This window comes from Neovison vison, chromosome 1, assembly GCF_020171115.1.
Source record: "Neovison vison isolate M4711 chromosome 1, ASM_NN_V1, whole genome shotgun sequence".
NCBI classification, from domain to species: domain Eukaryota; kingdom Metazoa; phylum Chordata; class Mammalia; order Carnivora; family Mustelidae; genus Neogale; species Neogale vison.
The window spans coordinates 244282870-244298131 of NC_058091.1; the positions used below are offsets into that span (position 1 = coordinate 244282870).

Sequence of the window (15262 nt, forward strand, 5' to 3'; positions counted from 1 at the left end):
TTTCAGAATTTTTAATATATTTTGCTATTTTTCCCTCCAGAAAGGTCTCACTGATTTATACTCAAATACTCTCAAGTAGTAGCACTGGATATAAAGTCCCACTCTCAATCTAGCAATGGATATTATAGTTTTTTAAAAAAATTTTTCAAAGATTTTTAATAATTTGACAGACAGATATCCCAGGTGCCCCGGATATTATAGTTTTTAAAATATTTGCCAATTTTTTTTAGTAATCTCTATACCGTATGTGGAACTCAAACTCATGGCCCCAAGATCAAGAGTTACCATATTCTACCAGCTGAACCAACCAGGCACCCCAAAATATTTGCCAATTTAGTAAGTTTAAAATACCATCTTTTTTTCAGTTGCATTTATATCATCACAAGAAAGGTTGAACATTTTACTAATACTAATTGACTATTTGTATTTCTTGTTTTAAGAATCATTAAAAAAGGGGCACCTGGGGCGCCTGGGTGGCTCAGTGGGTTAAGCCGCTGCCTTCCGCTCAGGTCATGATCTCAGGGTCCTGGGATCGAGTCCCACATCGGGCTCTCTGCTCGACAGGGAGCCTGCTTCCTCCTCTTTCTCTCTCTGCCTGCCTCTCTGCCTACTTGTGATCTCTCTCTGTCAAATAAATAAATAAAATCTTTAAAAAAAAAAAAGGGGGCACCTGGATGGCTCAGTGGGTTAAAACCTCTGCCTTCGGCTCAGGTCATGATCCCAGGGTCCTGGAATTGAGCCCCTGCAATGGGTCCTCTGCTCAGCAGGGAGCCTGCTTCCTCCTCCTCTCTCTCTGCCTGCCTCTCTGCCTACTTGTGATCTCCATCTGTCAAATAAATAAATAAAATCTTAAAAAAAAAGGAACCATTAAACTATTTGTCAATTGGACTAACCTTTTCCCACGTAGATTTGTAAAATAATAGGCATATTAGTCTTTTTTCATATATGTTGTAAATATTTTCTTCAACTTGAGTAATCCAGTGACTTGGAGTGCCACATTTATCATAGGCAAAGTGCTTACATGTGCTTGGGTTTGTTTCTTTTTCATTGATTTCTTTTTTTATTCTAGTGTAAATACCAGTTTGATTGATTATTATGACTTTAAAATCCATCTTAATATCTGGGTCAGAGCTTATATCATTTTCTAGGTTTAAATTTTCTAAACTTTATTGTGATATAATTATGTATAGTAAACTAAACATACTTAAAATGCATAATGTGATGAGTTTTGGTACATTTTTATACCTATAAAACCACCACCACAATCAAGATATCTGTCATTTCCATCAAACTCTAAAATGTCCTCTTATCCTTTTTCAATCCTCTTATGACTCCATTTCTGTTCCCAGACAACCTCAGAGTTGCTTTCTATCACTATAGATTAGTTTACATTTTCTAGGATATATATATGGAATTACATAGTGTATACTTTTTGATTCACCATTAAGGTTTAGAGATTCATTCATGTTTTTGTGGGTATCAGTAGCTGATTCCTTTTTATTACTTAGTAGGACTCCATTATAAGGATATACAACAATTTTTAGTCTATTCCCCTGTTTTGGGTTGTTTCCTATTTTGGGCTGTTACAAGCAAAATTAATAGGAATGTTCATGTACAAGTCTTTGTAGATGTATATTTTTATTCTTCTGAGTAAATACCTAAGAGTGGAATGGTGGGTTTAAAGTATGTGTATGTTTAATTTTTAAAGAAACTGCCTGTCTGTTTCTCAGTATAGTATCTTATATTTTCCAAACTAAGGCATGTATTTAAATTTTCTAATTATATTATTCAAAGAAGGACTAATTTGTCTGCCTGTAGTAGGCTATGACTTGGGCAGAATTTTTAACATTTTAAAAAAGATTTTACTTATTTATTTTTCTGAGAAAAAGAGACACCATGAGTGTTGAGGGGGGAAGGGGCAGAGGGAGAAGCAGGCTCCCCGCTGAGCAGGGAGCCCAATGTGGGACTCAATCCCAGGACCTTGGGATCATGACCTGAGCTGAAAGCTGACTCTTAACAAACTGAGATACCCAGGTGCTCCAATATGTACTTACTAAGTTTTATTGATGGATTATTATCATATTCTAAAATAAGCACATATTGTTAGCTAGTTGCAGTTTTAAGAGTCTGGGTATTCTCCCATCATAAAATAATGAACTCAATTTTGCTTTGTGAGTCAGTATATTTTTATTGTGGTAAAAAAACACATAAAAAGAAATCTACCCTCTTACCAAATTTTAAAATGTGTAGAACAGTACTGTCAGCTCTATTCATATTGTTGTATAGCAGATCTTTACAACTTTTTTCATGAATCAATTTAAACATAAAAATTTTGAAATAAACAAAAATGTAACATTATAGTCAATTACCTTGAATTTTCTGGATTTTAATTCTACTCTTCTGTTTGTTTGATCTAGACAAATTACTTGCTTTCTCTGGGGCTCAGTTTCCTTATCTGTACAATGGGGATATAATAATAATACCTACCTGTAGGGTTGTTGTTGGCATCAAGTCATAAGAAAAAGCTAGGTAGGGCGCCTGGGTGGCTCAGTGGGTTAAGCCGCTGCCTTCGGCTCAGGTCATGATCTCAGGGTCCTGGGATCGAGTCCCGCATCGGGCTCTCTGCTCAGCAGGGAGCCTGCTTCCCTCTCTCTCTCTCTGCCTGCCTCTCCATCTACTTGTGATTTCTCTCTGTCAAATAAATAAATAAAATCTTTAAAAAAAAAAAAAGCTAGGTAGAGTATTGTGTGGCACACAGTAAACATCAATAAAAGTTACCAATTATTATTATGTTTTGCCTTCTTCTAAAGGAATAAATGAAAACTATAAGGCAAATGGCTTTTATTCAAATTCTATATTTAATATTTGGTTAAAAATATCTTCTATTTACAACTAGTTATTTGATTATATATAAATTTATCATGTTCAACTTATTTTAAGAACTCTTCCTTCCATCATCTGTTTTTGTTTTGTGGGGGTTTTGTTTGTTTGTTTCTTTAATTCAGTTGAATGTTACCAAGATAGGGAAACAAAAAAAGAGCTGTTCTCATAGTGGATTAATAAAAGATTTGGGGGCTTGAATGTTTGTGAAGTTCTATTATGCCATTAAAAAAAGCAATGGAGGTATGCCTGGGTGGCTCAGTTCTTTAAGTGGCTGGCTACCTTTGGCTCACGTCATGATCCCGGGGTCCTGGAATCGAGTCCTGCATCTGGCTCCTGGCTCAGCAGAAAGCCTGCTTCTTCCTCTCACTTTGCCTGCTGCTCTCTCTGCTTGTGTTCTCTCTCTCTCTCTTGCAAATGAATAAATAAAATCTTTTAAAAAAAGAAAAAGAAAAAGCAATGGGTTAGGATTTTCAGACAATATGAGTTAATAATAATATAGTAAATCACTGGTCTTCTAGTTCGGTAAAATGGAAATAATAATCCACGAACTTTCCACCTTACAGTGCTGATAAGAGGATCAAAATGAACTAATTAATTTCTGCTAATTCCAGCAGAAACAGACTGACTTCTGTTTTGGCCAGAATCCTAGGAAATATAACCTATATTAATGCTTTGCAAGTACAAATTTCTTAGGGAAATAAATGGTCAGAACTCATTGTCAGAAATTCCTAAGCTCTAAATCCATCTTTTCAAGAATGGTTTTAGTTCCAGGTAATTATTTACTTCTACATATGTCAAATAAATTTAGTTTTTATCTTAGAGAGCTCTGGTAAGACCTTACTTAATGTTAGAATCTTTTTTTCATTTTCTAGGCTTGTTTACAAATTGATCCTGCTGAAAGGACATCATCTACTGATCTTTTGCATCATGAGTACTTTACTAGAGATGGATTTATTGAAAAGTAAGCATGTTGAGTGAGTGTGGACTTCTTAGTGTTTTATGTTAGGGAATTTTACTAGCATGAGAATTGCTACATAGGTTAATGTTACACACACAAAAATTCAATTTAACAAAGACTTAGTTCCTTTATTAACAAGGTCTATGGTAGACTTACAGGTGTCATGAAGAAAATTCTACCCATAAAAATAATTGTAGTTAACATTCATTACAGTTATGATGTCCTAGGCAGTGTGCTAAGCTCTTTATACATATTTTCAATGGTAATCATAGGCCTGCAGATAGTAAATAAACAATCAGTACTTTTTAGCTTTATTCCCATTTGTATCTTTGACTCAGAATAGTCTGGTTTTTCCTCTTCTGGTAGCATCTCTGACCTATATGTTATAATTGGCTTTTATTTCCCAAATGATTTTTTTCCTTTGCTTTATTTACTTTCTGTTATAGTGTTTGTTGTCATAGTCTCCCTACCAAAGTGAAAGTTCCCTGAAGAAAGGGAACATGCCTTTAGCCCTTCTGTATAATGGCAAGGTAGATTTATAAGTCAGCTGTATTTCTTTTCTTCTAATTTTTTATTAAAATTCAACTTAGTTAACATATAGTGTATTATTAGTTTCAGGGGTAGAGTTTAGTGATTCATCAGTTGCGTATAACACCGAGGGCCCATTCCATCCCATGCCCTCCTTAATGCCCATCACCCAGTTACCCCATCCCCCCATTTCCCCTCTAGCAACCCTCAGTTTGTTTCCTTTAGTTAGGAGTCTCTTATAGTTTGCCTCCTTCTCTGTTTTCATTTTATTTTGCATTATTTTTTTCTTCCCTTCCCCTATGTTCTTCTGTTTTATTTCTTAAATTCCACATATGAGTGAAATAATACAGTATTTGTCTTTCTCTGACTGACATTTTCACTCAGCATAATACCCTCTTGTTCCATCTATGTCATTGCAAATGGCAAGATTTCATTCTTTTCGATGACTGAGTACTAGTCCATAGTATATATATACCATAACCTCTTTATCCACTCATTTGTCGATGAACATCTAGGCTTTTGCCATATTTTGGCTAGAATCAGCAGTGTTTCTAAAACAAACAAACAAATAACCAAAAGCACAGCATTTTCTATTTGGGCTTCAAAGAAACAAATTCTTTTTTTTTTTTTAAGAGTTTTTTTTTTTTCCTTTTAAGATTATTTATTTATTTATTTGACAGACAGAGATCACAAGTAGGCAGAGAGGTGGGCAGAGAGAGAGGAGGAAGCAGGCTCCCTGCTGAGCAGAGAGCCCGATGTGGGGCTCGATCCTAGAACCCTGGGATCATGATCTGAGCCGAAGGCAGAGGCCTTAACCCACTGAGCCACCTAGGTGCCCCAGAAATTCTTTTTCTTTAATTACAGAGTCATTCAGTTAGCTTTTGGATGTGAGATCAGAAAAGATGAAGGTCACTTTAAAATGTGATGGACTTAAGGTTAGGTATGTTAAAGTCCAGAACAGCCATTGAAGATAGACTGAACTAGAAAGAGGTGAAAAAAAATAGTTTAGAGTATTTAGAACTTTAAGCATTTTAAGAATTTTAATATAGGGGTGCCTGGGTGACTCAGTCATTAAGCATCTGCCTTCAGCTCAGGTCATGATCCCAGGGTCCTGGGATCGAGCCCTGCATCAGGCTCCGAGCTCAGTGGGAAGCCTGCTTCTCCCTCTCCCACTCCCCCTGCTTGTGTTCCCTCTCTAGCTATCAAATAAATAAATAAATAAAATCTTTAAAAAAAAAGAATTTTAATATAGAACAAAACAAGAATTTTGATATAAAACAAAAAAAAAAGAGAAGAAGATATATTCAAAATGCCATTGATGAAGAGAGTGCCCATTACTGAATTTAAAAGTTGCTCCTATCAGTTCTACATAGACCACATTGATTTCTCTTGGGTTCTTAGATGCTAAGATTTTAGTATGATGGGTGAAAATTTTTGAATTCCAATGATGGAATCCTCGGAAAATGTTTGGGGAAGTCCCTTTCCTTTGATAAGAGGCCTCTCCCTTTCACAGAACCTTCTGCAGTACAAGAGCGTTTTGACAGAAGTATGACATGTTCTTATTCAGCTAAATGAATCACCCTGGTGGTTTTCTTCATCTCTTCACACTACACTTTTCTAGACATGTGTCTTGCACAGCTTAGGCAAGATTGGGCTAAACTGGGGAAGAATTTACTCATGGAATGATATTTTAAAATTTCCACAAGATAAGGGATACCTGGCTGTCTCAGTCAGTATAGGACATGACTCTTGATCTTGGGGTGATGAGTTTGAACCCCATACTCGGTGTGCAGCTTAATGAAAATTAAATTAAATTAAATTTCCCCAAACTGATGTTTATAGTTGCTTCAGGGAGGGGAACTGTGTAACTCAGGGCAGGGTAAGAAGGAGACTTTTCAATATAGCCTTCTGAATTTTGAGCCATATGAATGGATTTTCTAATAAAAAATAGGTAACTTAAAAATTCACACCACAACCAAAATGATCTCCCTTCAATATTAATATATTCTGTTAAATTTTTGTACTAAAAATATTTCTCTAGAATAAGGATTTCAGAAGCCAGTTAGTTCTTTTAAGTACTGTAACTTTAAAGAACCACAAAAAGGATTAAATGGCCTGAGTTTTTCTTGAAAGAATAATTTATCAAAATGAAAAATACTTCTATTGAGTAAAGTTTACATCACAAGAGGAATCTAATTCATATAAACTTATTTTGTAAAATTTTACATAGTAAATTCCCATGAAAAAACTTTTGGAAGATGTATCTCTACCAGGAAGCAATTTGTATTAAATATTATACCATCTCTTGGCATTCATTACTGATAGCTTATTTATGCTATAGATATGTAAATTAATTGATTATATGGCCCATTAAAGATAAAATACTTTATCTACATAAATAAAAAGATTATTGGTTGATATTGCTTGTTTTATCAGATTCATACCAGAACTGAGAGCTAAATTACTACAAGAAGCGAAAGTCAATTCATTCATAAAGCTAAAAGAGAATTCTAAAGAAAGTGACCTTATGAAAGATGAAAGAAAAACAACATATACTAATTCACTGCTTGGTACTCCAGTTTTGGGAAAGGTAAAAGCTGTTTTCTTTTTAGCTGGTATAACTGTATCATATCATATCAAAAATAACTATTCTTCTGACTCAGATGTTGGATGTATCTGTTCCAGGAAATAGAAAAAGAGAAAAAGCCCAGGGAGATTAAAGTCAGAGTTATTAAAGTCAAAGGAGGAAAAGGAGATATCTTAGAACCAAACAAGACAGAGTGTGAAGGTGGACATTGTCAACAGGATGCTGCTGAAAATGCTCATGCTATGTCTCAAGATACAAAACCTGTAATCAGTGAACCGCTAAACGCCGTCAATCCCAGCACTAATTCTAATAGCATGAAAGATGATCCATATGCTGGAGGTAGTATGATGATGCCACCCATCAATCTAATGAACAATAATTTGTTGGCTTCAAATCCCAATTCAAATCTTTCCCATCCCAATTCAAGGTGAGTTTAACAGAAAAGAAAGAGAAGCAAATGGATCTAAGTAACAAAATGCTCCTGTATAATGGTATTTCAAAGACTGAAGTTCATGGTGTCTGTATGTAAATGGAATTTGAAGATATATTGAAATTATAATCATACAATGGGCCATTACTGTTTGTTAAGAATACTATAGAAGAAATTAATTTTTCTTGCTTATATAGATATTTAATTGTTCACCAGTGCCTTTTGGAAAAACCTCATTTAAGAAAGAAAAGACTCTCAGAATAATTTCCTCCCATCTGAAGAGGAAAAACGTGATGTGATCTAGGGTCTGGTACTGATGTGTCTTAGTATAACATAGTAAGCATTTTGTCTGAGTCATAGCAAATTTTCTAAATGGAGAAAGACTAGTTGAAAATAATATTTTACAGCCAGTTAGCTTATGAAGTCAAATATTTGGGGAATAAAACAACATAGGGCCAGTTGTAGATTTAGCTACTGATACAGATTGGAAGACCGATACCATGAGTCTGCTTAAGCAAGGGCAGTGTGTTGTTTAGCAAGGGTCTATCTAGCAGGGCCAGTCCTAAATTTAGGGAAACTACTGTGAATCAGCCTGAGGAAGGAGACTACCTTCAGTATCCCAAACCAATACTAGCAGACTGGTTTAGACTGTAAGTTGTGAAGCTGAGGGGTCTGCAGAGGTGGGCAAGTGGACATTTCTGTTTCAATCCAAAGGTACAGCAGACTATAGACTGCAAGAGCCCATTCATTTTTGAGATGTTCCCAACACCATGGTTGCAGTAGCCATAGTTGTAACCAGAATGGGACAGCAAACTCAGAAATTGAGAAACCCAGTAGTTAGAAGAGCCATATTTATGGGCACCCAGCTGGCTCAGTCTGTAGAGCACATGACTCTCTCAGGGTTGTGAGTTCAAGCCCTGTGTTGGGTGTAGAGCCTACTTAAAGAAAAACAAAAGAGGGGGAGAGAGAGAGCTCCAGATTTAAAGTAGATATAAGTGACTAAGTAGGCCAGCTAGAGTAATCCCACAATATGGTTTTTACCGCTGATGTTAGCCATAAGCAAGTTGTTCTCTTTTCTGTTTTCACCTACGTAGAGCAGTTGGCACTTACACACTCACAATTGCATTTTGGCCACTCACTATTCACACTTTAGACTACCACAATATAACTTCTTCATTACTGAAGCTAAAACAGAAGTACTTCTGGGGAGTTCTAATAACTTTGTATTCATTTTAAAATAATAGGTTGACTGAACGAGCAAAAAAGAGACGTACTTCTTCACAATCTATTGGACAGCTTATGCCTAATAGCAAACAAGAGGATACAGGTCCCATTCAAGTAAGGCAAGAAGTTAGTCATTAAAACATGGCTTCTTCTTTTTTTGCGGGGGGGGGGAGTTAAGATTCTTATTTATTTATTTGACACAGAGAGAGAGTGCACAAAGCAGCGGAAGTGGCAGAGGGAGAGGAAGAAGCAGGTCCCTGCTGAGCAGGGAACCTGATGTGAGGCTCTATCCCACAGATGCTTAACTGAATGATCCACCCAGGAGCCCCTAAAACATGGCCTCTTTCAACATTATCCTTGATTCCCTCCTCACCAAATCCTTGTTTACTATATTTGGGGCTCTAGCCTGGGTGGCTCACTTGATTAAGTGTCCAGCTCTGGATTTCAGCTTAGGTCATGATCTCAGGGTCATGAGATTGAGCCCCTCAGTGGGCTCTGCACTGAGTGTGTAGTCTCCTTGATGTTCTCTCTCTCTCTCTCCTTCTGTACTTCCCCACCCGCTCAAATACACAATCTCTCGGGGCGCCTGGGTGGCTCAGTGGTTAAGCCGCTGCCTTCGGCTCAGGTCATGATCTCAGGGTCCTGGGATCGAGCCCCGCATTGGGCTCTCTGCTTGGCGGGGAGCCTGCTTCCTCCTCTCTCTCTGCCTGCCTCTCTCTCTGTCAAATAAATAAATAAAATCTTTAAAAAAAATACACATTCTCTCTAAAATAAAATTTAAAAAATAATTTTAAAAAATGTGCTTTTAGCTTTTTTTTAAAAAGATTTTATTTATTTATTTGACAGACAGAGATCACAAGTAGGCAGACAGGGAAGCAGAAAGAGAGGAGGAAGCAGGCACCCTGCCAATCAGAGCAGAGAGCATGATGCAGGGCTCGATCCCAGGACCCTGGGATCATGACCTGAGCCGAAAGCAGAAGCTTTAATCCACTGAGCCACCCAGGCCACCTAGGGTTTTTTTTCTGAGATGAAAATAAGTCATCATTTCTTAGTGCTTTCACAATTTTGGTTAATTTCTTAAAATTTGATTTGTGTATTTTATGTGTGACTTGCACAAAAAGAGTTAAGATTTTCACCCTTCAAAGTTACAAGACTTGGGGCACCTGTTGGCTCAGTCAGAACAACATACAACTCTTGATCTCAGGGTCATGAGTTTGAGCCCCACATTGGTTGTAGAGATTACTTAAAAAAAAAAAAAAAAAGGGCACCTGGGTGGCTCAGTGGGTTAAGCCGCTGCCTTTGGCTCGGGTCATGATCTCAGGGTCCTGGGATCGAGTCTGCATCGGGCTCTCTGCTCAGTGGGGCTCTCCTCTCTCTCTGCCTGCCTCTCTGCCTACTTGTGATCTCTCTCTGTCAAATAAATAAATAAAATCTTAAAAAAAAAAAAAAAAGAGAGGGCCACCTGGGTGGCTTAGTGGGTTAAAGCCTCTGCCTTCGCCTCGGGTCATGATACCAGGGTTCTGGAATCGAGCCCCACACTGGGCTCTCTGCTTGGTGGAGAGTCTGCTTCCCCACTCCCCACCCTGCTGCCTGCCTCTCTGCCTACTTGTGATCTCTCTCTCTGTCTGTCAAATAAATTAAAAATCTTTAAAAAAAATTAAAATTAAAAAAAAAATCTTAAAAAAAAAAGTTACAAGACTTTTTGATCTTTCACTCCCCCAAAATGTTTTTTAACATTTTATAGATTAAAGGCAATTTCCAAATAGATACATCAGATCTTTTACTAGAAAAATGTAATCCGTGTCGTTCATTCCCTTATTTTTTACATAGGGAAATAGCTGATTGAAAATCGAAGCATAATGTTATCTATAATAATAAAAAATAGAGAGTAACACAAATCTATCTAAGAGCAAGGGACCCAGTAAGCATATTAACATAAAGCCACACAGTGGGATACTACACATTGCATGGTGGTAGAGTGTTCATTAACTTTGGAGAGTTTTTATCGACTGTTACCAAATGAGCAAAAATAGGTAAAAAAACAAAATAGGTTTACCTATTTTTAAAAAATAAAATACAAAGTTTATTTACTTAAAAAATTTTAAATTTAAAAAATTTTTAAATATTTTAAATTTAATAATTTTAAAATTTAAAATTTTTAAATATTAAAACATAAAAACAAAAAAGGTTTTCTAGAATCCTGGGCTTTCCCTGTGTCCAGAGTACATCATTTTGTAAATAGAAAAATAAATTAATAAAATGAGCTAAGTAATTTGTCCAAAGACAGGGTACAATGAAGAGGATTATAAATTAAAAGTTAAGATGAGGGGCACCTGGGTGGCTCAGTGGGTTAAGCCGCTGCCTTCGACTCAGGTCATGATCTCAGGGTCCTGGGATCAAGTCCCGCATTGGGCTCTCGGCTCAGCGGGAGCCGGCTTCTTCCTCTCTCTCTCTGCCTGCCTCTCTGCCTACTTGTGATATCTCTCTGTCAAATAAATAAATAAAATCTTTAAAAAAAAAAAGTTAAGATGATAGTTCTCCTGATCAACACTATTATTCTTAGAATATCCAGTATATTTTTAAAAGTTTGCTTCATGAAACTTTTATTGGAATTTGATGTTTATGTGTTTAAATGGTATTCTACTTTTTGTTTAGATTTTATTTGTTTATTTGAGAGAGAAAGAGATGGAGCACACAAGTGGGCAGTGGGGCAGAGGGAGAGGGAGAAACAGACTCCCAGCTGATCAGGGAGCCCTATGTAGGGCTTGATCCCAGGACCTCTGGATCATAATCTGAGTTGAAGGCAGCTGCTTAACCCAGTGAGCCACCGAAGCACCCTGGAATTCTATTTATTAATTATTAAAATAACTTTGCAAATATAGACATTTTATGCCATCTTACTTATTACCTTCCAAATGGATGGCAATTTTAGGCTTATCATTCAAAAAACTGGTATACTGGGCATCTGGATGGCTCAGTGGGTTAAAGCCTCTGCCTTAGGCTCAAGTCATGATCCCAGTGTCCTGGGATCAAGTCCTGCATCAGGCTCTCTGCTCAGCGGGGAGCCTGCCTCCTCCTCTCTCTCTGCCTTCCTCTCCGCCTACTTGTGATCGCTGTCAAATAAATAAATAAAATCTTAAAAAAAAACCCAAAACAGTTATACATCTTTTTTCAAATTAACTCTTATTTATTTGCTTGTTTAGAACCAAATGGAGAAGAGTGTATTTAATGAGCGAACAGGTCCAAATGACCAAATGGCAAATGGAAACAAAAGAAAACTGAATTTTTCCAGATCTGACAGGAAGGAATTCCATTTCCCAGAACTACCTTTCACGGTACAGCCCAAGGAGGTGAAAGGAATGGAAGGTACGTATTTGTCGTCCAGCTTTAAAAATTTTCAGATGGTATCTTTTATAAGAAGACCTTTTTTTGTAAGATAACTTACATTTATGATGTGATTTAGATAAAAGATAGTAAATTGCTGTGAAAAATATCAGCTGAGGAGAAATTTTTCTCTCATAGTCAAATAAGGGGTAAGACTTGAAGGAGAGAATTTTTAAAGAAGAATTGAGAACACTTTAAAATGCATATTTTTCCTTGGCTCAATGAAACTTCAGGACAGTATTTGAGGAAAGTGGTTTTGGTTTGGTCTACGATCTAGAGCAAATCAATTTCCTTTGTTTCCCCATGAATTTTGCCCAGATAATACTAGGAATGTATGTGCTTCAGGCATTCAAAATTTAGTAAATTAAGATTTATAACATGTACTGAGCTCTTAAAATGAAACTTTTTTTTTTTTTTGCACAGTAAATGTTTTGTTTCTTTGAAGAACAGTGACACCTTGTGGAAAGTAACTATAATAGCAAGAAAATAGTTCTTGTACAGTTAAAAAGGAATTATCTGATCCACTTAACAGTTATGGGCAGAATTTTTAAAAAATAAATGTCTTCTTTTAATACCTGGGGTAGGCTATTTGTAAAGTTATAAAATAGATCATTTATTATTGGCATATTTTACCATTACAACTGATGATTTATTCAGTTCCTTTATAATAAACTGAGAAATTGACTTTAGTAGATATCAGAATTTCTATTTGAAACTCTTAGAAAGGAAAGTAAAATTTAAAGGTAGGAATAACAAGTTGTCATTGTATATATTTCTGCAAAAGTTAAACAGATAAAAGTGCTGAAGAGGGAATCAAAGAAAACAGATTCATCTAAAATACCAACTTTACTTAATGTGGATGAAAATCAAGAAAAACATGAGGTAAAACTTTTCTGTTTATAGTTTTAGTATGGAATGTCATTTGGAGCCCTTGACTTGGTATGTAAATGTAGTTATTACTATTGGAAAGTTATATAAAAATTCAAAATTATGTAGTCTTTGAACATGAGAAACAGGTCTGTATTCTCTTAAAATGACATGTTAAATAAAAGTTATTTTGGGGGGGTAATTAATACCAGCCCTCATTTGAAGGTTGAGTGATTAGAATATATGGTACCCAGGGAAAGTATTATGTATGTTATGTGTATTACATAATATTGGGCAGGTAAACCATGCCAGAGGAAACAAATAATGTTGTGAACATATAGTTATACTAGCCACAGGAACATATGTATTTATCATTAGCTCCTCCTTTCCTGTTTTCAGTTTATCTTTGCTGTCCACCTATTGTTCTATATAAGATTTGTTCTCAGCCAGCTATCAGATAACTGTGTTAAAATGTCCCAGTCCTGGGGCGCCTGGGTGGCTCAGTGGTTTAAGCCTCTGCCTTCGGCTTGGGCCCTGATCTCGGGGTCTTGGGATCGAGTCCCGAATCAGGCTCTCTGCTCAGCAGGGAGCCTGCTTCCTCCTCTTTCTCTGCCTGTTTCTCTGTCCGCTTGTGATCTTTGTCTGTCAAATAAATAAATACAATCTTCATTTAAAAAAGATGTCTGGGGCACCTGGGTGGCTCAGTTGGTTGGGCGACTGCCTTCGGCTCAGGTCATGATCCTGGAGTCCGGGAATTGAGTCCCACATCGGGCCCTCTGCTCAGCAGGGAGTCTGCTTCTCCCTCTGACCTATCTCCTCTCATGCTCTCTCTATCTCTCTCAAATAAATAAATAAATCTTAAAAAAAAATGTCCCAATCCCTACCCACCAGAGTCTTGAATTTTATTTAGAAATCTTGAAGATCCTCAGTACCCAAATGTATACTCTCTAAAGACACTCTTTAAGGGAGGGGAATTGTGCTCAGCACTCACTTAATTAAATCATGTAGATGGCCTTCTATTCTACACATTTATAAGGTCATCAATTTCATTATATCAGTTTCTTATTTTAGAAATAAAATTGCTTACATTTTTTATTCATGATAAAGTTAGTGCATAGTTATTAAGGAAATTTGGAGAAATTAGAAAAATAGTGAAACTTCCAAACCATATTAAAGGTATTTTCCCTATGTCTATTCAGTCTCTAAGTCATTTGGATTAAAGAGTTACCAGATAACTGTTCTGTTAATCTTCATATTGATGCTTATGCCTTATTTTTGGCTTAGAACTTGTTAAGAATTCCACAGTCCTCTTTGCAGGAAAGAGATATTTTCTAGACAGAACAAGAAAGTCTTTAATGGTCATCTTTTAGTTCACTATAGGAAGTGATAAGGTGGCTTTAAATTCTTAAACTTGGGTGACTTACTGATGTCCCAGGATGTTGAGCAGCACACCCTTTGCATACTTTTTGAATGACTAAAATGAGACTCCTGAATTTGTGTATTAGGCTCCCAGTTGTGTGCTGCCTGTGTTTATCCTATGAGAGCCTCTGGAACTAAATTTATATTCCAACACAGAAAGAAAGGAACTCTTCAGGCAGTTCTTTCATTAAAAAAATACATAAATAAATTGGAAGGGGAAATCTCTCCTTGCTCATGTGGTGTAGAACTGCTTAAAAGTGACCTTTCTAAGAGTGACCTTGAAACAGTATTAGAGTAGTCATCAATGATGGTTGTAGTTTCTTTGTGTTATCTCTTCATATGCAGTTCTGAGACGCCAGTGAAATTGCACATAAGGCTAGTCCAAACACTTTCAATACATTAATGCCAAAATTAGGAAAATGTCCTAAATTATGAGTTGGTAGTTTGTCACTTTAAAGATTTTATTTATTTATTTGACAGACAGAGATCACAAGTAGGCAGAGGCAGGCAGAGAGAAGTGGGGGAAGGAGGCTCCCTGCTGAGCAGAGAGCCCTATGCAGGGCTCCATCCCAGGACCCTGGGATCATGACCTGAGCCAAAGGCAGAGGCTTTAACCCACTAAGCCACCCAGGCACCCCAGTAGTTTGTTACTTTAAAGCACAAGAGAGTACAAAATGTTTTTAGAAGTACAAGATAGGAAATAGCAACCTTTTTGTTATATTCTTGGCTGTGTCATTGACTTGGTTTTGAATTACCTACTCAGATCCACGTGTTTCCTAGTTGTACCTTCAATTCTTTCAGACATCTTAAATGTATACTGAATTAGTATATACATACACTAAATAGATAGTATGATCTAAGAGAAAACCTAAATTACTGCTGATGAGTTAGATAAGAGAGGAAAAAGTCCATACAAAGCCACCTTCCATTCTGTCATGATGATAATGAGTAATACTTTGCTAAGTAGTCTCCCTTATAAAAC

General features: G+C 36.6%; 1 protein-coding gene across 1 annotated transcript in view; it reads left to right on the plus strand.

Moving 5' to 3' along the window:
* LOC122891679 (serine/threonine-protein phosphatase 2A catalytic subunit alpha isoform) overlaps positions 1-15262 on the plus strand; it is a 135463-nt gene that overhangs the window by 45674 nt on the left and 74527 nt on the right. The window contains exons 7-12 of the mRNA XM_044227541.1: positions 3756-3844; positions 6806-6959; positions 7055-7383; positions 8631-8724; positions 11814-11976; positions 12779-12876. Of these exons, the coding sequence (XP_044083476.1) occupies positions 3756-3844; positions 6806-6959; positions 7055-7383; positions 8631-8724; positions 11814-11976; positions 12779-12876 (927 nt within the window). The remainder of the gene's footprint in view (positions 1-3755; positions 3845-6805; positions 6960-7054; positions 7384-8630; positions 8725-11813; positions 11977-12778; positions 12877-15262) is intronic.